The sequence below is a fragment of the Necator americanus genome, chromosome I (assembly GCF_031761385.1).
Source record: "Necator americanus strain Aroian chromosome I, whole genome shotgun sequence".
NCBI lineage: Eukaryota > Metazoa > Nematoda > Chromadorea > Rhabditida > Ancylostomatidae > Necator > Necator americanus.
This window is the reverse complement of record NC_087371.1, coordinates 7,992,125-8,017,346: the sequence shown is the minus strand read 5'-3', so window position 1 is coordinate 8,017,346 and position 25,222 is coordinate 7,992,125. Positions and strand designations below refer to the sequence as shown.

Below are 25,222 nucleotides of genomic sequence, written 5' to 3'. Positions count from 1 at the left end.
ACGTAGCGTTAGCTTGGGTCTCGGCTGACATCACTCGTCGCCACCATACAAAAGGAAAAAGTTGGGACTTCATAACGATTATGTATTCAAGGAGTAGGTGTCAAGTGTTTATCATATCAGTATATACATCCTTTTTCTATTTGGTGTTTTTGTTCGTTAGTTTTTGGGCCTTAATGACTTTCATGTTTTTGGGCCTCTATGTGGAGCACTGGTTATAATCTACACTTTATTGCATATATCATTTCATACTCTGTTACAGAAACATTAATGCCTTAATGGAAATATTTGGCTTAGACTTGGCTGTATAATATGAGCGGAGCAACAGTGGTGTAACTTCGAGGTCGATCAAGTGATATACAATCGGCGTCTGAGGTGTTGTGTCGGCATGATATGTTGCATCTGTTAAAGAAGCTAGCCTACTTCAACGAAGACCTCCTGAGAGTCCTTTTTTTCTTGTTTTTGGTAGTACTTTGCTTTTTTCTCGTGTAATAGTGTATAAATAAGATTACGTAGTCTTCTCAAAAGGCCTTTTCCATTAGTCTTGTAATTCGTTCGTTCTTGTTCGTTCTTTTAATTCTTGTAATTCAATCTTTTTTTTTTTTCATAGCATCTACTTTACGACTCTAATTTGCTGGAAGTAGAAAATTGTACACACTTTTTCGGCAACTGTGCATGATTAGCTCTTTTTATTCGGATTTTGGGATTCTGCCACAACAACGTTTATGAGGAACGCTAATCATGCTCAGTCACAGACAAAGAAAAATGGAACAAAAATTCAACTCCTCCAAATCTGTTTTAAAGTTGCGCTAACAGCGAACCAAGCGATAAAACTAATGGAAAAAGATTTTACTAAGACTAAGAGAATCCCGTCTATACGCTAATGTATAGAAAAATCTTTTTAAAAAATGACCAAAAATCTATCATAACTAAGGAAAAAGGTCCGAAAGGCTTGTCAAACCCGATGGAAATGGGCCGAAGCCCGGACGTGACGCGTCACGATGACACTGCGTTCGAGGCCGATTGTATCTATACAAAACAAACTTCTGTTTCCTAGGACGTCGGCAGAATGTTTTACCTAGTCCTAGCGGCAGCAAGAGGTCACAAACTATGCTGTGGCACCTTACGTACAACAAAAGAAGTCAATAATAAATATTACTGGACAATGCTGTGATTAAACAGCTATGTAGTGCAAACACACAGGAATCAATACAGATATGACTAAGCGCGGCTCAAGTAGATGACCGCTTCACCTTTCTATTTCTAAAGGACTAGTCTTTGAGAGCTTGTTGGATGAAGTTCAGCATACTAGCATCGAGATGGGCAGCACCATCCGATGAGCGAATCCCATGCCGTTCAGATGGAAACAGCTACAGTAGAAATAATTAACTCACAGTGCTTCCAAAAAATGAACCACACACATAATGGGATCAAAACGACATGAAGCTTGGTGAGGTTGTGTAAGCAGTTGCGTTCAATGCGGCGCGGTGGAACAACTTCGCCTTTATCAAAGGCCTGAAAATGGTTCGAGGTGTTTAATGCAATGCGTATACCATCAACTCTACCTCCCTCCTTGCCAAGCCTCGATATCGTTCTAAGTACACTACACAAGAACTCCAAAAGGAAGACCTCACCGACTACTGGAGTTGGTGAACCACCGCGTTCTTACATATTGTCACCTAAGCCGAATGAGATCTACGCCTTATGTAGTATCTTTAAGTACTGGTGTCTGGATATTGTTAGAGAACTGCCGTGGGAACATTCATTTTATAGCTCACGGAGTGTTACGAAGTTCGAGAAAAGCTAAAAAAAAAAACACTGATAAACGCAACCTCGGCTCATCCTGTTAGCATGAAAAAGGCAACTGTCCACAGTATGGTCAGAACAGTTACACCAATGTGCACAGGAGATAAAAAATATGAGGAATCACTGAAGCTAGCCATAAACATAGCTGGTTTAAAGGGTCACGCCAGATCGAACAAGGAATGAAACAGTAAGGACCCCACGTGAAGGTAGATTCTCCCTTTCACCCGCTTCTCTGATTACTTAACTTCTGCGATAAACGGTGTTCTTTTGCGGGCACAGTTGCAAGATGATGTTGTATTAATGAACATCCCCAACGACAGCATCAAGCAACAGTTGGATCGTAATGGACTCTACGACGGCCAATGCGTATCAGAGTCTTGCGTTGTTTGCGCATTAAGTAAAACTGGAGATTGCACGAATATCGGAGTAATCTACCAGATAGAATGCCCGACATACAATGACATCTATATAGGAGGAACTCGAAGGATGGTGCACGTGCGTATCAAAGAACATTTGGCTGGTAAAAGACGTGGAAGTGAGAAGCATAATCGAAATGAGCTTCAAATAAAGTGAACGAGATCAGCCCATGAGAAAGAAATATCTACTGTGAATGTAATGGAAGCATTCTGGATTTCCTTCAGGAATCCATCCATGAGTAACAGAAATGAGTGCTTATCAATTACCATTGACTTTATGCCGTTAACAATCTATAAACTATAAGATTGCCCCACATGCATTTCCTTAACACTTTCCAGACACCCAGACACCAGTAAATAAAGGCAGCATATCACGAATCTGGGGTGGTACGGATTTCAGGTGGAGTATCCGTATACGGGGTCGCAGATTATGGAGACCGGTGTGGTTCCGCTCATCTCTCCCTGAATCACTGCAAGCAACCAACCCCTGAATACTGTTTTGCACGATGCTTTCTATTGCAGCGCGCCACCCTTGGACGCATGGCGTCCCTTACTGCCTATCGGGGCAGTCCGAATTGATTTTCGACGAATCGCAGGGCGGAGGCGGCGCAAGGGGTGGAGCTTTCCAATAGATGGCGTAAAAAACAGCATTCTGGAAGGCGGCTGTTTGCAGTGATGCAGGAAGAGATGAGCGGAACTACCCCCGTCTCCGTAATGTGCGAACCCGTATACGGATACCCACCTGAAATCCGCACGACCTCAGATTCGTGGTATGCTGCCTTTAACAATACTGCACAGTGTGTAGATCTCATTCGCTTTGGGTGACAATCTGTAAGAACGCCGTGGTTCACCAGCCCCACTAGTCGGTGAGACTGGTCAGTTTATATTCTTTTTGGAGTCCTTAAGTAGTGTGCTTAAAACGATATCGAGGCTTGGAAAGAAAAGAAGAAGAGTTTAATGGAATACGCATAGCATCAAAGACTTCGAACCATTTTCAGGCCTTTGATAAAGGAGAAGTTGTCGAAACGTCAGCCCAATAATAAAGTTTGATCAAACCTTCGTTGGTGTGACAAGAAAACAAATACAGTTCCCAATGCCGAGGTTTCAAGAAGAGAGGACTTGGAGATTGTTAGACTAACAAGGATCCCTTCTCGATCCCATCCGCTGCGATTCACCGCACCGCTTCGAGCGCAGCTGCTTAGGTAACCGCGCCGAGCTTCATGTCGTTTTGACACGACTATGCTACACAAACGATCGGATCGCTAAGGTAAAATGTACCTGCAGCTGATAAGGCTTTCCGGCCTTTATTAGTTGTTCAATAAGAGCCTCAGTGTGTCTGAAATGAACATTCTCGTCGAGAAGCCCATGAACGAGAAGTAGTCGCCCAGGCCTGCAAACAACGAGATTAGACGGTTATTGTTCTGCAATCTGAAACTTCCCACTTACTGATCTGGCAGCTTTTCAACGTGTTTAATCACTGAAGAATCTTCATAGAACGGTTCTCGGTCCGATCCGTATCCCAAGTATCTTTCCGTGTAGGCTGTGTCGTAAAGTCTCCAGTCGGTTACTGCGCCCCCAGCAATGGCAGCACGAAAAACCTAGGAATGACAACATCACTATCGGAACATTGAAAAAAGAACATATAAGTGGAATTAGGTACTACATTTGGGTACTTAGCCAGAGCAAGAAGCGACATGTAGCCACCGTAACTCCATCCCTGGACCACCACTCGGCTCAGATCCAGCATTCCCTCCATGATCTGGGCCACTTCTTGCAGGCCTTCCACCTGATCTTCAACTTCGCATTGTCCCTGGAGAAATTCAGAACTGCGAAAAAAAATGGATTCGGAAGATTAAGATACCGATACAAGTTACGAACAAGTTTCCCAAAAATTGGGAATTCAAAGTTCGTCCCTCTGTTGCTGGAGCCTCGACCATCTAGCATCACCACCACAAATCCTAGTTTCGTATACTTTTGGAATGGGATCCACCTGCATACGCGTAACTCAATCACTATCAAATATGCACAACATTTCACGCAGGAGCTTACGTGCTAAAATCATTCCGCACCAACTGGATTCCTGGACCTCCATAGACGTAATGAAGCACAGGATAACTACGGCCTACTTCGAAATTCGCAGGTCGCACCACCATGGCGTAGCGTCTCAACCCCCTAAAGAAAGAGAGAAAACTTAAGAATAAAACAAAATTCTGTGAACACATTGAAAAGTGAGGAGAGTATTTTGGATCTCTTCGGCGAAACAAAGTATTGTAAATAGAAAAGACAAACCTTGACTGATATTCAACAATGACTGGGATGTCATTGATTTGTACCGTAGCTGGTAAGTTATAACCAGCTAAGCCGATCTGGAAATGCGTTTGTGGCCTTTTTAAAACATTAGTGAACAAATATGGTAAATTAAAACCTCCGTAAAGTAATTCTGGAATCAAGATGAATCCAACAAAGAAAACAAAGGGAGAATACTATGACAACTAAATTCTTCGATATAAAGTCACTGCAAAGCTTTTCTCATTCTTTACTTTGTATCCTTCCCGACTGCTACAGTTACACCGCGAGGAGAGCACAACAACCCAGCCAGCGCAGTGTGGCGGATTGGTGGTTTGGCGTTGCTCAGCGGTTTGATGGTTACTGATGGCACAAGCGCCGCCAGCGCCTTGATCGAAAACGAACAAATGGCGAATGAACAGAAACGAGGTTTAGTTCCGAAAATTCAGCAGACTATGTCGTTTTTGGAGTAATCTGCTATATCAAATCCTCTGGGATGATGAGGCGTTGAGGGGATAAGTTACGCGTGCCGTCGATTTTCTAGGTTTTGATGATGGTGGCGACGCCGAAACGTTAGCCACAATAAGGATCGATAACAATCTTGGTTTTGTTCAGAAAAGTAACGCACGATGCAGCAAGGAAATTTTAAATTGAAGGGAGTGTTCGAGAGAAATCTTCAATGTTGTTTTTTTAAATCTTTTTTTCTCACTTACTTAGTAATAAATAGGATTCACGACGTATCGTAACGTATGTAGTTTGCAAGCAATTAATAGCAAGCGAATAGGAAAAACGCGAGGTACAGCCTACGAGTTCAGAAATGAGATCAGCTATAAGTTCGATACTGATCAGCTTTTCCAATGGAGCAGCCTTTCATACTCACATGAGAGATAGAATGAGACGCTAAGTAGATTTCGTTATTCACGTGTGGAGGAAGTTGCATCATCGACTAATTTCAATGGCAATAGACTTTGCGGTGGGTGTAGCGCAGTTGGTAAGAGGTTCCGCAGTGACTGCAAGATCGATCGTTGGTTCGAAACCACCCTACGTGCCAACCAGGGGGTATGAAAGGCTCCGGAAGAGAAAGAGAGAGCAAGGAAAGAAAAAGGGGAAGGGCCGTAACAACTAGCATACCTGTGCGACAAGCGTGGCTCTTGGGAGGATCGAATCTTCAGAAAAGACTAGTGAATAGTAGCGGCACTGAGGTGGCTGACTAAGTGATGTCATCCAACAAGCGAATCCTGTAGACGGCAACAGAGTGAGGTGATGACAAGCTCTTTCACCTCTAAAAAAAACCTCAGAATCACTGGAAATTCCGACTACCACATAAAAGTAACACTGTGCTACTCACTTGAATGATAATCCCTTCTCAGTTAGTCTTCTCATTTCGTTTACATTTTCATCGTAGCTTGATACGCATCTAAAGCAAAAAAAACAGTAACTTGGAAATTTTTACTTTGCATAAGTAATGAACCTGTGACGTACACGCTCCATTCGGTAGGCGTAGAAACATTCGCTATGTAGTAGACCAGACGTCGCCCCTTGTCAATTACAACACTTGTTGCTTTGCAAACGGAGAATTCGCCTTGGGTGACGACACGTTCTTTGCGCTCTATTAACTCATTGCTGAATTTGAGTTCACCATTACGATTAGTCACTAGTGAGATATGTTATAAAACTAGCTTACTTAGCGATATGGGCACTTATGAAGTATAAATGACAGTTGGAGTTCCGTTCGCTGGCATAGATGAATTCTATTGAGGATGGGCATCCATCAAGAGGAACAATGGAGTTGTGAGTCTGCAAAAAAGCTTAAATCTTAGAGGTAAGAAAGCTTCACAAGTGTATTCATGTTAAAGTTATCGATCACCAGACCTCTACTACCCTCCCTTCAAGGCGAGCCAGAGCACGATAAAGTGCGGAAAGAAAACGTAAAAGGAGGGGTTCACAGAAAACCTTTGAGTGTTTAAATGCTTCTCCTCAACTCTCGAAATAAGATAAGATTAAGACTCACATTTATCCAAGCGTTGGAAACCTCATCTTTTACGACACAAGCCTCCCGAACAGGCCCCGAAGAGTTGACTCCCTCAAATTCCGACTCTGGTAATAGAACCAAAGCAGCCTGCGACTGTGTGCGATTCATAATTTGCACCCATGTTCTGAAATCCAACATAATTCCTACTTCCAATTAGAAGCATCTAAAGCAACCTACGTTCTGCCGTCGTTGAGAAAACCAGCTCTGGCGATATATTCAGCCCAGGGATAACGAGTCTTGAGCGGAACTTTTAGACCACAGTCAAAGACATGAAATCAGCTTTTCTTGGACTATTCTACAGTTAAATAGACAAAACACAAAAAACAACTAACTGTGTTTCCATCGATTATTATGAGTCTCAATTGGGAGCTGTGGTTTTCACTGCCGGCAACAGGATACTTCATTGGCGCCGCGGGTTCTCGGCCAGGACATACGAACATTAATGAGCGAACAGTTCTCTCATCTACTCGTTCGTATAATAACCTTAACAAAGCAAAATGTTTATTGAAGGAAATATCAAGCAAAAATAAAACTGCTAGGAAAAAGGAACGATAGAGCACAGATAGAATATAATGGTTTTGATTTCTTTTTCTTTTCCATTGCTCCACTCTATGAAGGCGAATCCAGAAGATACTATAGACGGAGAAGAGACATTTTCATGTTCATAGCTGATGCTTTTCTGTCATAATTACAAAGAAAGAGTTCCCTTCCGCTGGATCCAACTGTCTTGTGAAGGTAAGAAACATGCTCCCTATGATTGCCTCTCTCCTCAATGATGACGAATGCCATAGCGAAATCAAGACTTCGCGCTACATACTTTCTCTTTTTCGATAGTGGAGGTAAATGGCATATCTTATTAGTAGTTTATCAATGAACAATTGTCATTGCAAGTTGACAGACTCTTCAAACAGACAATTCAAGTCGTACATGTGCAGCGAGCTTAGAGATAGCGTTTGAAGAAATTTTCGACACTGGTTTCTTTCTAGTAGTAAGTATGATATGGAAATAGCTTGCAAGTATCAAAGCGAGAATGCAAGACACTTTCTACAAGTGTAGAAAACAGAAGCATCAGTTTACCTAAAAAGGATACTATGTAATAAATAAAATAAAATAATGCAATAAAACTAGACTAGGTCCAGCATTGACAATAATACGACTGGTAAAATGAATAGGCAATCTGGTAAAATGAATAGGCAGACGCATATCATAATTGAAGCAGATAAGAATGAATAAGCATCAAATATGGGAGGACTCTTTACACCCTTACCATTGCATTATGGATTTACTGTCTGGTTACTATGGGCGAACTTCCCAATCCAGTTCTCGCGCCCTTATGTCTACGATCTTTGAATTTGTACCCAATGTTTTTATTGTGATATTTGCGAACTAAGTCCCTCATCACGCATACTAGTGGAAAGAGTCCAACTTCCGAAAGTTCCCTGAACAGTGCCTTCAAGACAAAGTCAATTTACATATTGGGCACCCATCCCAATCTTTATCCACTTCTAGTTTTTGGGACGGATGAAGTCCAATAACTGGCGCTGTTTGACTTCATCCGTCCCAAAAACTAGAAGCATCATTTGAATTACAAAAGATTTACAAACTTCAGCGACCTCAAAATTGATGTCCTAGACTTCCTTAAGTCCCTACCGGCACACTCTCCGATTGATGACATAAAGTTTTTACTACAAATGGTGAATCTGTCAACCAAATTCAATGAAGACAAAGAGGGAGTGGTAAAGTTTTGGTGTTTTTTTTTTTCTCAACGAATGTAACATAACTTTTATGCTTGACAACACGCACCTGGACGTAGTTGGACTCCACCACACTGCTTGAAATCTGTCCAGTTCTTCCTGTGTAATGAATGCAGGGACTCCATTGGAAATATTAGGGTCTTCGCTTGTTGTTCGGTATATTAAAGTGCCGCTTTTCTCAATATGAATCTGAAATGGGCGTGAACAAACACTAATTACAGTAATCACGGAAAAATCTTTCCAACAAAAAGACAAGAAATGCATGATAGATATGAAAAGAGATGAAAAACAAAGTGTTTGGCGTTGACTCAAGCGTTTAGGATGTGGCAACGTGTTTGACTTCAATTCAGAACCATTAGAGATATTTATGAACTCATGAGTCTGGCGCATTCGGTAAGAGGTTCGACTATGGCTGCACGATCGATGGTTCGAAATCGCTAGGTCAGACTACATATCAAGTCGGGTTTTTTTTCCCATATAAACTTGCAGTCAATGTATTGCCCTCAGAAAGATAGAGGATTCGATTGGGCCAGGATGGTTTCGAAGTATCGACTGCGCAGGCGTAGCAGGAACTTTCGCCATTCCCCTACCTCCTTCGAAAGATTGTAATCTATACCTTCTTCGCAGTAATGTTAAAAAAAATGTCCCAATAATGGTAAATAGTAACCTGGATATACCTAAATTTATTCTGAACTCAAAGTTTGGGCTTCTCTCGCAAATGCTAAATAAAAGAGGATCACCTGCTTGTTCAACACATATGAAACCAGATTCGAATCACAAGGACAGAATTGCGTGTCGAATACAAAAGCGCCAGCCGTTTCCGAGTTATTGGATCCGATTACCATATCCACGGGAACGATGTTACCATTGGAATATCTACAGAAAAAACCTACAAAGTAAAAGAAAAGAGTGACCCGTCTCATCGAAAAGCTCACCGAAACACTTGTTCACCAGTAGTCAGCATTAGGTTGGAGCCGTTACTGTCGACCATATAGTCAGTGATTCCACTAACCACCGTGGCCCGCTGTCGCTCACACATCAACGAGAATTCAACGCTGGGAGTGGCAACTCTTGAAAAAAAAAACATCGAAAGCGAAAAGGAAACGTATTTTTGAGAGTCCTCAATAGTTTCAAAGAAATATGTAAGTTTCACTTCTCGGATCCTTCCTTATCAACCCTATACACTAATTTAAAACAAAAACATAAAGCAAAAGCGCAAAGTTCGGAAGGTTCCTACTTAAATTGATCTGGACTGAACATAGGCTCAAGAACAACACTAGAAGGTCCACCACTGGCAAGAATATCGGCGGAAAGCACTGTCTGGTTAGATGAAGAGGCAGGCGTCCCGAGGGCATATCTTAAAATGTTGTGAATGAATAGAGCTCAAGCAGGTGAGGACTGAAATAACCTCGTTGCCTGATCCCGTGTATGTACAAGAACCGAGACACTCACAATCTACATCCAGTTTTCGTCTCTACAATTGACATCCTAGAGAAGGGCAATGAAAGCGATGAGCGTAATTCAGCTCTTAGAAGTCTTGCATGAGCCACCAGCTGATGCCAGGGCACATTTGGAGTCGGCGACCTTTCCAATGGTGCCATCTGAAAACGTGAACAAGGTCCAGTACTTCTTGGCTGTCTTCATCCACAACCAACTACACAATGTCTACATCCAACAGCGTTTGCACAAGTACGAATCAACCACACATTTGAAGGCGGGTTAAGATATTCACAAGCGGGCAGTTCAACATCTTCCTTGGATGGGATGTAAACACTGTTGACAACATCAATTAACTTTTATTGACATCTTATTGATAGTAAAACGAAGGTGGAGCGAATTCTTCGTCGCGTTCATCACGCTGCTTCTGAATCCAAGTGTTGTAACGACCTTTTCCTCGATCCCATTCTCGCACAGTTTTATGTTCGCGATCCTAAAAGAAGATGTCAGAAATATATCAAAACATAAACAAGAAGGTATAGTTGTGTCGAAGTGACCAAAAGGTCTATGCAGTCGCGTAAGCGGCTTCGCTCGAATAAACGCGTGGAGCTTTTGGGATAGTACGAGACCCCTGCTTTCGCCATTCATCGTTGCAGTCCGAGTGAAATCAGCGGTGGTCCTACCTAAACCCCAACCGCTAGCTCCACTGCGCCGCTTCGAGCACCCACGCTTACACAACAGCACCGACCCTCAGAACGTTTTGACTCGACTACAACAGGTGACAACCAAACACTGATTTCTTTCACACCTCAAAGAAAGAGGAAATAGCACACCATTTCCAGAATGACCAGCGTTCGAGTGGTTGTTTAAAGAACTTACTTTCAAGGGCTTCTCAATAGGAAGAGGTATCTCCTCAAGATTCAGTTCAGGTTCTTCGGGCTCCGGTTCAGGCGATGGTGTTCTGATTTCTGCAATGAAAAAAAATAGAACAAATCTGAAGGAATTTACACAAAACCGTCCTGAAGGAATGGAAGAGTTGTACAGGGTTAAAGAACAACTGGAAGAACTGCACAAAGACAGGAGCACTTCTACTGTTGGCAAAAACTCAATTTCCGTTCTTGATCACTTCGAAAGGATATAGTATCCTACCTGGTACACCTTTCCGTCTCCGCAGCGCATTCAGTTTCTCTCTCTTGGCCCGTGCCTTCTCATCAGCTTCAGACTTGTTTTTAGCTCTCATTTTCGCTGTTTCCGCAGTCATGTTGTAAAGTGATTTGATTTGCGCTTGACGTTTCTCCTCATCCGTCGAGAACTTCATATGAGAGACACCATATACTCTTTTTTCTAAAAACGGGATAACACAAAATTGGACCAAAATTTCAAAGAAAAAAGAGGTCATAAGATGCGAACTTGCTAACCTTCCTCAGGCACATAATGCTCGACGAGAGGTGTGGGTTGGACATCAGCCGACGTAGTCGGCTCCTCTTCGTGGTAATTGTTATTTGATTTTAACTGGTTCTGTCGATGTTCCTCAACTTTTGCATTGAAATCAACGAGAAATTCGACATCGAGTCCATTGCTATGCTCGAGAACGACTTTGCCTTCGGAGAGTTTCTCATAAAGCTCAGATTTTTCCTGAAAGTAAAAATGTGGCACATCACGTATCAGAAAAAGTCTTTGATTATTTTTTGAGCTTCCAACACACAATTTACATGGTACACTGTGTTCTCAATGTCACCATTTGGAGCTTTCCTGTTCACCTTACTATGGCGGTGACATGGATTTCCGATGGCTAAAGACCAAAGGGGGTCGTAGATTGCAGAAACGGGTTGGATAACGCTAACTTCTTGCGGTAGAAAACAGCCCGGAAGATGCGGCGCGCTTCAATAGAACTCATACTAGAAAACTGCGTTTTGGAACGCTCGAAGTCGTCGTAGGAAACCGCGTCCCGGAACGCTCGAAGTCTATTGGAGCGCGCCACCCACGTGCACGCGTCGCATCTTTGGGGCCATTTTTTTACGGGAATTAGGAAGAAATGGACGTTAACCCACCGGTTTCTGCAATCTATGACCCCGTATAGTCTTCAGCCATCGGAAATCCATACCAGTACCCCAGATTCGTGGTATAATGCTTTTAAGTGAGTTTAATGTGCCGCTTCCTCATTAGGGACTTACAACACTGGTCACCTCAGTAAAAAAAAAACTTCGGCCTAAGAGACAATCATGAACACAACGAATGCCAGCATGTTGTCTTCCGTCAAACGTGCACAGTGGAATTTTATTATCGGAGAGGACACCAAGTCCACCTTTCCTGCAACGGTATTCATAAGACCCCAGGGTTTTTGATGAAACAGCGACATGCTGACCCCAAAGATCCTCGATTGCGCCCTGATTATGCCTCGCCAGCGTAATTAGCCATGAAGCGTAGCCTGAGGAGATCCTCTGTCACTGTCGCCTCGATCAGGCGTACAGCTACACATCAAATCTAAAGATCTAATGTTGTAGGAATAGCAATAGCCGCTGGCCCTTCTAGAATACTTGCGCTAATGTTGAATACTGTATCCTATGCTTCTGAAAGTGACATTTAGACACAGACTTCTTCTCTTCCTCCCAGTAGGTCTCTGTCACGTTAGTAGGCAGTAATTAAAAATGTAGTCATGATAGTTTTGCGACAAGTTCATTTCTGTAACTGTACTGAGAAATTCAAGCTCGGCTTAATGCAAATATCTCCATTTCCTTTATTTTCTAACGCTGCTTTTATTTTATTTTTCTTCATGGATTTGTCGAATTGCTCTTGGAAAAACTTTGCGAGGCTGTTTGAAGTCTCCTGGAAGAACCGACGATACTATGTATGTACTATACTATTTATGTACATGCAAAGTAAAGGCAGGTAGTGCGCAACCAGCATAGTGGATGAACATACGTCTAACAGTAGGTACAAAATCGTTTTAAGTCCGCGTCTAGTTTATTCGAGGTCATGGTGCTGTGAACCATCACAATTTCCCGCGACAATATCCCCCAAATGTGGGCGGGTGTGGCGCAGTCGGTTAGAGGTCCGTTGTAACCACACGGTCGAAGGTTCGAAACCGCCCCAGTGCAAACCAAGCCTTTCATCCCTCTGGTCATAAATACCAGACTGACTGGGAGCAAAAAACGGCCCCGCAAGTCATTGTACCAAAACCTCATCGATTACGAATTCCAGTAAAACGCGTTGGCGCATCCCAAGTGGATTGATACGCCAGTGACTTTACTTTACTTTTATATCCCTCAAATTAGGGAGATCCAAGTAGACATGAACATGAATTACCTATTTGAAGTAGTTCATCGATGCTTTGGAACTACGCTAAAACCAAAGAAACAGATATGTCGCTGTCGTTTCTCAACGAGGTATTAACACAGCTTACCGGTAACATAACACACCAGATTGATTATTAGAAGGACAAGACCTGCATATTGTATGTGATTGGATTAATTATCTGCTCTGCACCATCGACTACAGAATATCAAAGGAAAAAGACATAATCTTCGCTTAGCGAGAGAACAGGAAAGTTGTTCGGAGAAGTAGAAAGGAAGACGCGTTAAAAATCGAGTCAAGGAACTACCGTAGCACAATATTATAAGAAACTGAACAAAGTGAATAGAATCTGATCTAATCCAAAAATTAAAGTAAAATTAAAGTGTGTAGCAAACGTTATTTCGTTCTGTAGCACTTGCTTAAGCATTAAGTAACGTCTCCTAGTCAAAATCCAAACAGTGAACAGCAAGAATGTACCTTGAGCTTTTTCCTGACTAGATCAAGTCGTTCTTCCTCCTCCTTTCGCAGAGCAGCCTCACTTTCATTAATGCGTCTTTTTCGTTCTTGTTCTTCTCTTTTAATTGAGATCTTTTCTTCTTTATTGATAGCCAAGACATTCTAAACAATTATAATGAAAGGAAAGAATTTGAAGAACTAATCCGTTCAAAACTTAATCTTCTTTGGACTGTAAAAATAATCTCTCAAAATAAACTTCCCTCTAAGAAATTGAAAAGAACGACTCACACTTCTTCCACCGCGATAGATTTCGCCGGAAGCGCTTTGCACAATGTCATTCTTTTTCTTCAAGTATTCACTCTTCAGATCAAACAACGACGCGACTTCATTTGTGTGCAACTTCTTTGGTTCGTACTTTTTCTTGACAAATTCTTTTGGCGCTTCTTCTTCTCCCACGGCTTCCGACATACTAGGCTAGATAAGAAATTGACTGCCTCTCAAAAAGAGCCTCAATTGTCTGCGTCAACCTGGAGAATAGATCCGACGGAGTATAGGGAACAGACTTGTCTTCAGGCCTTTGTAGTCCCTTCGTTTCTCTCTTTAAGAAGATATCTTGACGAAAAAGACTGAAGTCTGAGACAACTTGGAAATAAACTGGAATACGAAACAAGGCCTCCTCTATCGTGCTGCAATCGAAAGGTCAGGCTCCGTTTGCGAGATAGTTAGAATCAGCCTGCCGGATTCGGACCTATATGCGCAGAGACGGAGTGTGCACGCCGCCAGACTTGCGCGGTGCGGCTCTTGTGGCGGTGTTCTCGTTGGTTCTTTCCGGTAACATTCATTTATGTTGGTAATATCGTGTGTGGTGGTTTGTACGCATGCTCTTACGTTGATTCGACGTAGTTAGGATGTAGTCATCAGGTTAGAGAACTATCAACTCATTGCTATCGTAGTTTTGGTGAACCTAGAGAGGACTGGATCTAATCCGGGATGCTCTCCACATTTTTCATTTTTTTGAACTACCTTTAGTATCTGTCGGAGTTTTTGCTGTTTTCTTTTTCTATTTGGTCTCATTTCTGCTAGCTCCTAGCTCCCAAGCAATCTAAAACTCTTGTGTACGTTGTGTTTGATAACTCGGCTCATCACTGATTGTATCCTTATCAAAACTTTAATTTCTTATTGACTCACTTGTCACTTTCTCCCAAAATATCAAAATGATTCCAGATGTCAGGAAGAGACGATTACTATGGTGGCGGTCGTGGAGGCGGTTATGGCGGTGGTGGTGGATACGGAGGAGGACCAGGGGTGAGAAATTTTCTTTCAACAATATAAATCAGAGTAAAGGTAAAGAAGATACTCCGTTTTTCATCAGTTTAGAAGTTGTTGTTTCCTGTAATTTGTAGAGCTGACAGGATTATCCGGTTGCGCTGAAATGCAGCATAAATATGTAGATTCTCAAAGACAGCTTAAAGACATCACCCCACGAATCTGGCGTAGTATGTACTTCCGTTGGAGTATACCTATATCGGGTAGTAGATTATGAATACAGGGGTGGTTCCGCTCATCTCTCCCTGCATCACTGTAAACCGACGGCTTCGGAATGCGGTTCCTTACGATGTTCTCCGTTGCAACGCGCCACCCTTTCGCCCCCCCCCCCCCTCCTTTTTTTTTATAAAAAAATTTTTTTTTTGGGGGGTTTTAATTTATTTTTTTTTTTTGAATCGCAGGCGGGGCGGATCGCAAGGGTGGCGCGTTGCAGTAGAGTCGCAAAGAACACTCCGAAGCCGTCTGTTTACAGTGATGTAGGGAAAGATGAACGGAACCACTGTTGCATTCATAATCTACGACCTGATATAGGTATACTCCAAGGAAAATCCACACCACGCGAGATTAGTGGGGTGATGCCTTTAAGGTATGGGGCTTTGGTTTTGCTCGTAAACAGTGTTATTAGTAAAAAAAAAGAGTCACCTTCTGTTTTATGACTCTTGTAATGTGCTGACCAATGTGAGGCCCATTTCAAATTAAAAATCTCCCTCATTTCTGGTACAGTGGACATGTCGGATACTCTACACACTCGGAGGCTTTCCTTCCCAAGATTAGGCGCTGATATGTCAGTCAAGGGACTCCTGCCTCACTAATTGGTTTCCCAGCGTGATCGCGCTTTGTTATTGTAGCCCTAAGATATACTCGATTACTTTAAGGACGCTCATCACGAATTGACGATGTTGTGGTTTCTCTGCGAATAGACGTAAAAAGTTGGAAGGATAATTTATGAGTATGATCGTATGATCACACCCATCCCCTACTAATAATCTTCAAGAAGATGTGAGACAATGGCCTTATGTTGTATCCCGTGTTCCCTATAACTTCGCAGATGCTGTAATTATTTTTATAACTTCACGGATGATGAAATATTATCAGCGGTTACAAAGTACTTTCTAACAAACTTAATAACCAGTATCAATATAAAAACGACTCTAATGAATTCTGTAATGACCAGTATAAAATGCAATTCTGTAATGAAGAGACTATGAATTTATCTGAACAGAATGTGAAAAAGAAAAATAAAAACGAAGAGAATGCGAGAAACTGTGCAGATATGTATAATGGAGGGGGAAGAGACCTATGAAGGATATCTGTTATATCTCTAAGTGGACAAAAAGTAGTCCTTACTTATGGACGACTGAGATGACCTTTTTGAACATTCTACGATCTTTTTTCCTTAAATAAAAAAAACTTTCAAATTTTTTTAAGACCTCTCGGTAGAAGTCCATTATATATGAGTGGGGTCATGCCTTTAAGAACGTCCCAACTGGGGCTTTGGTTTTGCTCGTAAACAGTGTTATTAGTAAAAAAAAAGACTAGTCACCTTCTGTTTTATGACTTTTGTAATGTGCTGACCAATGTAAGGCCCATTTCAAATTACAAATCTCCCTCACTTCTGGTACAGTGGACATGTCGGATACTCTACGCACTCGGAGGCTTTCCTTCCCAAGATTAGGCGCTGATGTGCCAGTCAAGGGATTCCTCCCGCCTCACTAATTGGTTTCGCAGCGTGATCGCGCTTTGTTAATGTAGCCCTAAGATATATTCGATGACTTTAAGGACGCTCATCTTGAATTGACGATGTTGTGGTCTCTCTACGAATAGACGTAGCACGAGAATTTATGAGTATGATCGTGATCACACCCATCCCCTCTAATAATCTTCAAGAAGATGTGAGACATCGCCTTATGTGATCCCGTGTTCCCTACGATGCAACTAACTAATAATAATAGTAACAATAGGATAATAGAACCATGGAAATCGCGAACACTTCTGCGATGGAGGAGGACTGGACAGTCAACACACTCACGGCGTCAACAAACCAATATAGTAAAACCTCCAGATTATGAAATATCACAAAATAAGGATATAAGGATCATATGCGTAACGTTTGCAGATTAACCACTGCATATGACTGCAATCTTTAATCATTCTATTGAGCTGATAAAGGATATTGCGCTCTAATGATGCGCCGAAACAAACTATGCGCTCCTGTGATGAATTAGTGGCTTATCGGAGTTGCCCCCTTCCTTAGCATAGTAGGAGTGTGATATACATTCAAAAATAAAATTAAAAAATTGGTGGAGAAAATTAGAGAGAAACTAGAAAACGTTAAAATGGGAGGACGTTATCTGCTACCGATGCAGATCTTTTGAAAAATCCAACCACAATCTAATGAAGTTCTCTACTATTCTTTACTTTCTATTTGTAATAGTTACTCAAGTAGTACTTACGTATACCTTGCATCGGAGGAGCAACAATGGAGCGTATAAGAGTGCGCTGGAAAAGAAATGTGTGGTTCACTTCATAGAAAATAGAGGTTTATCTTTGAGTGAAGGTTGGGCAAGGTCGTGCCGTCAATTCCTGGTCACCAAAGTTTTCAGAGTCATACAGTTTATAACAATTCAGGCAAGAATGCCTATGATGCGAACTAGTACATCCTCTATGGGCGAAGCCGCTTCCCATCGGATTTCCGAAGCAAACCATCGGATTTCCGACTCAAGAGATAGGGTAAATACTTTTCTTAGAATTTCGGCGTTATTGTATATGGTACTGCAACAATTCGACGAGGTGAATGATGGTAGCTATGGATGGTCATTTTGTTTTCCTACATGATTTAGCTCGTGCATTGCCGAGGATAAGATTGAGGCGGGAAAACTAGAGCGGTAATGTGACTATCTGTTTTCTACATTCCACCATGGAAGTTAAGTAAGAGGTCAATCGGGATGCTTTTATGATGAACCTAATATTATAAGAACTTATATCAAGTAGGTGCAGCTGGGGGTGTAGCAGGGCCACCACTACATCATTGGAAGCTCATCGGTCACTAGGGCTGCCCTCAATGAACTTAGGATGCTAATTCTATGAAACTTATATGAGAACAATAAAAAAAGTTCTCTTGTGAATAGGTTTCATTCGCTTAAAACTTTCCATGCTCTAAGTTGGATTCGCTTCTTAATGAAATTGAGAAGAAGCGTTATCAGTATAAATGTTAGAACATCAGGAAGTAAAGGTAAAATCCATTAGTTAACGGGGCGAGGAGGTTGTTGAAAGACGATTTATTGCTTTCACGCTTCCTCAGTCCTCAGTTTTCCAGATAGCGTGAGTAAAAACAAGATGAAGTCTAAACTAATTTCACCGCACATGTTTACGATAATTTGCTGCTTGTTTCGTTCAGATATAGACGAGGGTCCGTTACTGAAATTCCGTTTTTCTTTGATAGTTATGTATCTCTTCGGAAGTGCAAAACTTTTATCAGGAGCAGTCACTATTCGCTTAAGCAAAAATTCAGCGATAAATAACCTTCAAATAGAGAGAGAAACTTTTTCACCTAGGATGTGTAGTCCCTAATGCCGAACATCGCATTTTTTTTGGTAAATCAGTGAAATTTTACCAGGAATACTGGAACCTTGGTGCTTCTGAAACTTCCGAAGAAAAAACTTCTGAAACTTTATGATCTTTCTTTTCCAAAAAAAAATCGGGCTTCCTCTGTTTTATTCGTGATACTCATCAAGAAAATGGTTGTGTAGGATGGAGTGTGTCAAGAATATTCAGAAGAAACTGAATTTCTGTAGATCCGATATCACGAAGGCATTGTTATGTGTTATCAAGTGGTCATTCTTTGTTACTCAATTACTCAGTTATCCTCGAAGACTGGTGGATTTGCTATTCTGAAGAGCATAAATATTTATTTTCCGTTTTGGGAAGAATTTTTCTAGTGTAAATATTTTTTTGTACAGAACTGCTTTTTAGCGTTATTTACTGTTTTCAGTACGATTCATACGATGGCTATGGCGGAGGTGGCGGTGGATTTGGTGGTTTGTTTTTACCATTTATTTTTGCTATTTCATATCTTCAAATGTACATCTCAGGCCCAGGTCGCCAAGGAGGATTCGGTAGTGGTGGACCCCCGGGCGGAGGTTTTGGAGGTGGATTCGGAGGCCCTGGAGGCGGTTTCGGTGGACCAGGCTTTGACGCCGCCCAAAGCCCTCTGGACGCAGAGATTCAGGTGCGTTGATGGGCTGCTCTTTGCCCTGCTGAATGATTTGGAATATTTCCAGGTTGTAATTCGTGAGATTCATAATGAACTGGGAATGTTTGATGCGTCAGGAGAGTATGGAGAGCAGTTCAAGAACGCTCGCCGTCTTCTTGCTGCCGGTATGTAGTTTTGTTTATTACACAGTGGGATAATCCTGTCAAAAATAAGTTTAGAATCTGATAAGCTAGAGAACAACATCGATCCTGAGTGGCTTGAAGTGGATATACCGAAACCAATTAAGGTTACAAAGAAGGTTCTCATACCAAATTTCCGCCATCCCAGAGTACGTTATTTTTGATAGGTCATTGCTCTTAGAAGCCATGGATATAGGGTCCATAATTATTTTAGTTCAACTTCGTGGGAAAAATACTAGGACCTAAAGGAGCATCACTGCAAGCTATGGCGAAGACGTACAAATGCCATATCTATGTTTTGGGTCGTGGATCTACCAAGGACAGAAACAAGGAACAGGAATTGCTCAGTTCGGGTGATCCACAATATGCCCATTACGGTGGTCCCCTTCATGTGAAAGTAGAAACCATTGCCCCAGCTCACATCGCATACAAAAGGGTTGCTGGAGTACTAGAAGAGCTGAACCGTATTTTACAGCCAGTAGGTTCCCTTCTGGTTAAAATCTTTGGAAATAAAGGGTAAAGAGGTTCGATAATGTTACAGGTTCGTGAGGACACAACTCCAGGTCATCTTAAAGAAGGAGAAAATGGAAATGGCGAAGCAGCAGAAGGTGGTGATGGTTCTAAGGATGGGGGCAATGAAGGCGGTTCGTGACAGTTTCTAAAAAGTGATGTTGATGTAATAAAAAGGTGCAATAAACCCTGAATAAAGGGAGGTCACAGAGTTTTCACCCAAAATACTGATGCTTCAACAAGGTGTTTGATTTGGGGTTGTCTTGACTAAGAAAACTCCGAACCAACATACACAGATGAGAAATTTAATTTGTCAATTTTAAATTGACTAAGTCTCCAGAAATGTGTTTATATTCCCAAAATATTATTATTTCTTTGAAATGCTAGTCCTCCGATGGGGGATTTGAGGAGGTACCCCGAACCGCGAGAATTCAATTCACCTAGAAAAGGATGTGAGTTCGAATCAATATACAATGTTCGGGTGACAACCTGAACTTTTGGCATATAATTTGCTAGCAGTGCGATTGAATCTATGAGAAATATATAAAAAATAAATAAATCTAAAGTAATGTGCGAGTTATCTAAGTTTTTGAAAATAACAAGAAAGTTTCATACACAATTTTTCTTTAATCGCAGAAGGCTACTGTGGGTATCTTTGTTGAACAGCTTTCTTCGAACCAGTCTTTGTTCATTTGGTTCGATGAACGTCGCTCACGATGTACAACTATTTCAGTACCACTTGCATTGATTTTTTAATAGGAATTTGATCAGAGATGCTGTGGCAGTCTGTTGACGAAGTTCTCAAAATTCCTCTTTGTGTGTACCAGAAGCCCAAAAATTTGCAGTGTTGCGTTGTATTGAGGAAAGGCTTGTAGTTGTCTCCTATGAAACGCGTGATCATCTCCACGCTTGTGTGTAAACACGAGCTGCGCTGCAATCATAGTTCGTAGCTGCATGCTGCTAGAATCGCTTCGAACGCAATAATCGTTTATTGTACTATAAATCAGGTCCTTTGACATGACTGTTGCCCATGTATATGACCTTGCTTTTCGTGAACGTATCATCTTCGATTATTCTTGAAATCATCTAGTATATTGTGTTGCTAAGTATATTAAGTTGGGAATGTTGAGTAAGTTTGTCTTCGTTATGCCTTCTCAAGCAACTTGCAGTTTCCAGTTCACCTCAGATGAGCCCGTTACTCATCTTGAATCCTATATTTGCAATGCTTTACTTCAGATAACGATAAACCGCAAAACTCGTTCAGCGGCTCAGGTGGCCGTGGGGGGTTCGGTGATCGTGGGCGAGGTGGCCGTGGAGCAGGTATGCGTGGAGGATTCCGTGGTCGTGGAGGACCAGGAGGCGGAAGACCCAGGGGGTACGTGACAGTTACTCTGTTTACGTTTTTACACATTCAACTTTAAACTTTCGCAGGTTCCGCCCGTATTGAATGTAATGATACCGCCGCGACGTCTCATATTTCGTTTTCTGTTTCGGTTATCTTCTCCATCAGCATCTACACTGTTTCGTCACGGTGCTCGTCGTTCTGCAGGTGTGTGTTTACAATGTGCGTGTATGTTTTAAGGGTGATTTTGGGGCGGAGCGAGCTGTCGAGTCCTTCGATTTGTCCAAAAAGTGCAAAAAGCTCCGCCTTCCATAGCCACCTATATCAGTCGCAGTTATTCCGTTGCATATGGTGTAAGAATTAAGTTAAAGTGACTTTTTTGGAAGCGTTGTGTTAAAATCTAAAGAAAAAGGGTATTTAAATGAAAGAGTGTGCAAGCACAATGGCAAGATATATAATGCAACAAACAAAAAAAAAACTTTGGCTTGGGAGTAATTTTTCTGAAGCACTGTTTTCTATCCCATATGCAACGAAATAAATTGGAGAAGTTTCTATAAGGTTTCTGGTTTCGAAAGTATTTTTTTAAGATGTGTTTTGATCGAGATAGCCAGAATATTTTTATGGAGACGTCTCTCGCGTCGTTTCATTGTAAATTTTGTAAAAGGTTATTTGAAGCAAATTACTTATAAAAATGCTCCCTATTTAGGATCCGTGACCTCCATGTTAAAATAACGAAATAAAAAATCACCAAAAATAAAGAGCTAAGTTAGCTGCAGGCGACTTCATCGAGCGGACGAGCACTTAAATTATTTTCATTAATTCCAAACTTCATCAAAAAACATGTTAAATCGTCTGTTATCATAATACAATGTATTTGGCTAATTTCCTGTTTGTAATCGGATCTCTTGGTCGACGTAATTGAACTGCAGTTTGTTCTTAAACCCATCAAGTGAATAATAAACGTGTTGTGTTATATTCGTGAAAATATACAAGTAATTTTTGCAGATGGATAAAAAGGTAGGTTTAAAAACATTATAAATGCAAATGCATAAGACACAATAATAGAAATTTATCAGCAGTTGAGTAGGAGAAGGTTAAATTCAGTTCAGAAGCTTCTTCTTTGCTTCTAGATTTTCTCGGAAAAGAAGAGATTGCTTTTTTTTTGTACGTAGTCGGTAGTCTTTGTTTTCAAGATAGCTATTATTATAGCTGCTTTGCAACATGTGGGTTATTTTATACACCCGAATGCTGTGTTTAGGTAATAGAGCATCAAAACAAACCATACTGAACCTGAGGCGTTTATATTCTGGTAGCAAATAGGACGACTACTTCTCTTTTTGCTACTTTCCAACTGATGGCTTAGAAATAGTTAAGAAAGGATGAGGATAAGAGGTTCTATAAGCATCAGAAACAAAAAGAACACAAATTTGAGGATTCCCGCAAGAGCTTAGCAAAAAAAACAACATAAACATAAATTGAAGGAGTAGAAAGTGCTACATATTGTTAACATACCTCTTCGGAAAATAAGAGAATTGACGAGAACTTTAGTGATTGGAAGGAGCAGGAAAGTATGGTAACGCTACAAGGTAAACGGGTGGAAGAAAATGTGGCCTTCCACTTATTTGCAATGGGAAAAAGCTACCTGAAAACGAGGAATGGCGACGAAAACGAACTTTTTGGTTTGGATGTTTTTTAAAGGCAAGAAACATAAAAGGGAATTTCTTTCTTTCTTTTGTTGTTCACAACAGAGAATCGTCCCCGATCACTCAATCGCCACAGACAATCGTTCAATTTCAAACGTACTGTGTTGCGCTTCAGTTTCTCAGCTTTGTTGCATTGTACAAGATGCGCTGTTGCTGCAGGTATTTACTGGAATATACCAGCAAGAATCCCTCACTTTTGTGATGGGGATACATACGTTTATATGTATATTTATGCATAACTCAACTCATTAAAATGACTACAGAAATCAAAACGTGGAATTTCCATTTAGAATGGTGTTTTGTTATTTTATTACTTTATTTTCCCTGACAGGTGTAACGCAGCGATGAAACTCATAACATCTGTGTAGTTTATGGTTCAGCAACACCAAATACAGCCAAGTTTTTAGTTGCTCCGTTTGCTTGGTCGATAATTGGTATCTTAGTTGTCTAAAGTTGAAAATAAAAAAGCTGACTTGATGCTTCGGCTTGCTTTTGAAAGTCGGTGTATAGGCCACACACGCGTTCACAAAGCTTAAAAGTTCCCCAGTTGAAATTAGGCGCGTGGACACATCAAAGAAGATTGGTTAGTCACTTCGTTGTTTATTAGTTTTCATGAGATCAGAGTTGAAGTTTGTAATTATCTTTGACGAACTGTGACAAAGATTCATAGTTGCAATCCAAGGTCCTTTTTATTTGTTCTGCGGGTGATTAGAAAAGTTTGGGAACGAGTCTCCAGAGGAGCATCTCGACGGTGCGTGTTCTACCGGCGAGTTTTTAAATATGCGTAGTGTCGGTCTGAAAAACGTACACAGAGCCACTGTGGTTTGTGTAGTTAGGAGTCATGTTATAAGTTAAGATTCTGTAGTCATGCCTCGAATTTTGAAGTTTTGTAGTCGAGCTTCGAGTTCAAGACGTATGGTATACAAAGAGACTGATCACTATTTTCTGCGTTTACTTTTTGATTGTTTTAGAATGCTATGTATCAATCCAAGATACCAGCACCTCATTCGGCTTTCAATTTGTGGCTTCTCATCTATATTTTGATTTTTTTAAAATCTCCCGTTTCTGTGTTTCTGGCGGTGTAGCAATGCACTACGCGGTCGATTGGGCACAGCCGTTGAATTTGTGCTTATATGCTCCAATTATATTAGTCGTATAGTTATCCTTTCGGTTTGCGAAATTGTGGAAGATTTTAGTGGAGAATCCTGCTCTTTGAGTATTCAGGTTGCACATATTAAGCGAGAACCAGAAGGAGGTGGTCTTGGTAGCATCTTCTGAAACGTAAGTGGATGTGATGGTGGCAACAGACCTTTATTGTATACCACATACAACTGAGATAGTTTGAGTCATACTGTAGGCGTTGCAGTTTCCGTATAGGTGGCATGGTTACAAGCGACGTCGACTTTCAACAGACCGGCTGTCGTTTAAACCAGAAAGAACGATAACAGGCAAGAGCTTCCATTTATGAGCCGTATCTATGTATGCTGGTGACCTCTCTCTTAATTACAATGAGTATAATCGTAGTGGTCTGAAACATGTGGGAAAATGGAGTGAACTTCGTTGATGAGTTGATGGTTCCTGTCAGATCCCTAAATCAAATTTGAAAGGTTCCCGTAATTCCGGTGAAAACCCACCTAAATCTTTCATCAGTTGCTTGCTAACTAAAAATCAATCTCATGTTCTAGCTGTACGCGAAAAAATGAAGGATGAGGTGGTTGGCGTTGATCAATCCTTTCGCAATCTGTCAATGCGTCCGATTTCATTTTATTAAGAGTGGCTAATGCGATGTGTCAGTAGTTTCCTCCTCGCATGCAAACGTAGAGCAAATTTATCGACTACAGAGGTTGGTTGGAGTAAAGCTGTGTCGAACCATGCATCGTGCAGACGCGATGAAGTCTTCCATTTCTGCGCTGAATTCACTCTTTTTAGGCCATGTTTTCACTTTAATTTCAAATCTTCCTTTGATTAGTTACAGACGCTTGATTTTTTCTTCCATTTCGATGAATTCGGTATCTGGAGAAGCTGACGTCGCATGGGAGGTTGAGGACAATTGGATCTTTGTTGAAGTACCTATCATATGCTGTTTCTGATATACTCTCTTTTCACAAGGCCGTTGTCATCGGATAGGATAACTCGACGTGCGCTTGGGCACAACGATGTGGGTAGTTGGGTCAAAACAACCTGCAACTGGGCGCGATTGGGGGTAAAGAGGTCGGCGGTTGCGAACGACTCGGACTGGATTGCAGATGTGAGTGGAGTTAACGACGAACCCACCTCGATCACAACCGCTAGCCTCACTGCGTCGCTTCTAGCGTGAGCGCGGTGCAAAGGTAGTTGGAGGAGGAGTATTTAAGGCCATTCCAATTGCGCTAAGATTTTCGAGCGCAAAACGGCCATAGAGCACAAAAACAGTCCTTTAGTGACAAGTGGCTTTCCCATTTGAAAACATTTGAGAAGGCGATAGTTCACCA

The 25,222-nt window shown here is 41.4% G+C and overlaps 3 protein-coding genes across 5 annotated transcripts; 1 reads left to right on the top strand and 2 right to left on the bottom strand.

Annotated features, from left to right (window-relative positions):
• Nucleotides 1-1,268: 1,268 nt before the first annotated feature.
• Nucleotides 1,269-9,892, bottom strand: RB195_004843 (uncharacterized protein; the record flags this gene model as incomplete). Its single annotated transcript, XM_013450562.2, has 19 exons — nt 1,269-1,367; nt 3,498-3,609; nt 3,666-3,817; nt 3,883-4,029; nt 4,098-4,209; nt 4,269-4,391; nt 4,509-4,585; nt 5,637-5,787; nt 5,854-5,922; nt 5,988-6,128; nt 6,190-6,302; nt 6,517-6,661; nt 6,715-6,773; nt 6,870-7,020; nt 8,341-8,480; nt 9,032-9,167; nt 9,227-9,361; nt 9,529-9,648; nt 9,744-9,892. 19 exons carry the CDS (start codon nt 9,890-9,892, stop codon nt 1,269-1,271), a joined length of 2,331 nt encoding a protein of 776 aa, XP_013306016.2.
• Nucleotides 9,893-10,098: 206 nt separating this feature from the next.
• On the bottom strand, nt 10,099-13,946 carry RB195_004842 (uncharacterized protein; the record flags this gene model as incomplete). Its single annotated transcript, XM_013450563.2, has 6 exons — nt 10,099-10,221; nt 10,608-10,696; nt 10,878-11,072; nt 11,147-11,363; nt 13,500-13,640; nt 13,767-13,946. The coding sequence occupies 6 exons, from the start codon at nt 13,944-13,946 to the stop codon at nt 10,099-10,101; spliced, it is 945 nt and encodes a 314-aa protein (XP_013306017.2).
• A 284-nt stretch (nt 13,947-14,230) lies between these two features.
• Nucleotides 14,231-21,788, top strand: RB195_004841 (uncharacterized protein; the record flags this gene model as incomplete). Of its 3 annotated transcripts, XM_064182880.1 has the most annotated exons (14): nt 14,231-14,309; nt 14,386-14,399; nt 14,703-14,783; nt 17,433-17,534; nt 18,796-18,841; nt 18,896-19,032; nt 19,085-19,181; nt 19,236-19,345; nt 19,411-19,674; nt 19,738-19,840; nt 20,943-21,081; nt 21,138-21,146; nt 21,217-21,255; nt 21,755-21,788. In XM_064182880.1, 14 exons carry the CDS (start codon nt 14,231-14,233, stop codon nt 21,786-21,788), a joined length of 1,254 nt encoding a protein of 417 aa, XP_064034146.1. The 3 variants fall into 3 exon arrangements, with proteins under 3 accessions (XP_064034146.1, XP_064034145.1, XP_064034147.1); XM_064182879.1 differs by lacking the exon at nt 17,433-17,534; XM_064182878.1 differs by lacking the exons at nt 14,231-14,309; nt 14,386-14,399 and adding an exon at nt 20,115-20,158 and having other exon boundaries at nt 21,138-21,255.
• Nucleotides 21,789-25,222: the final 3,434 nt, after the last annotated feature.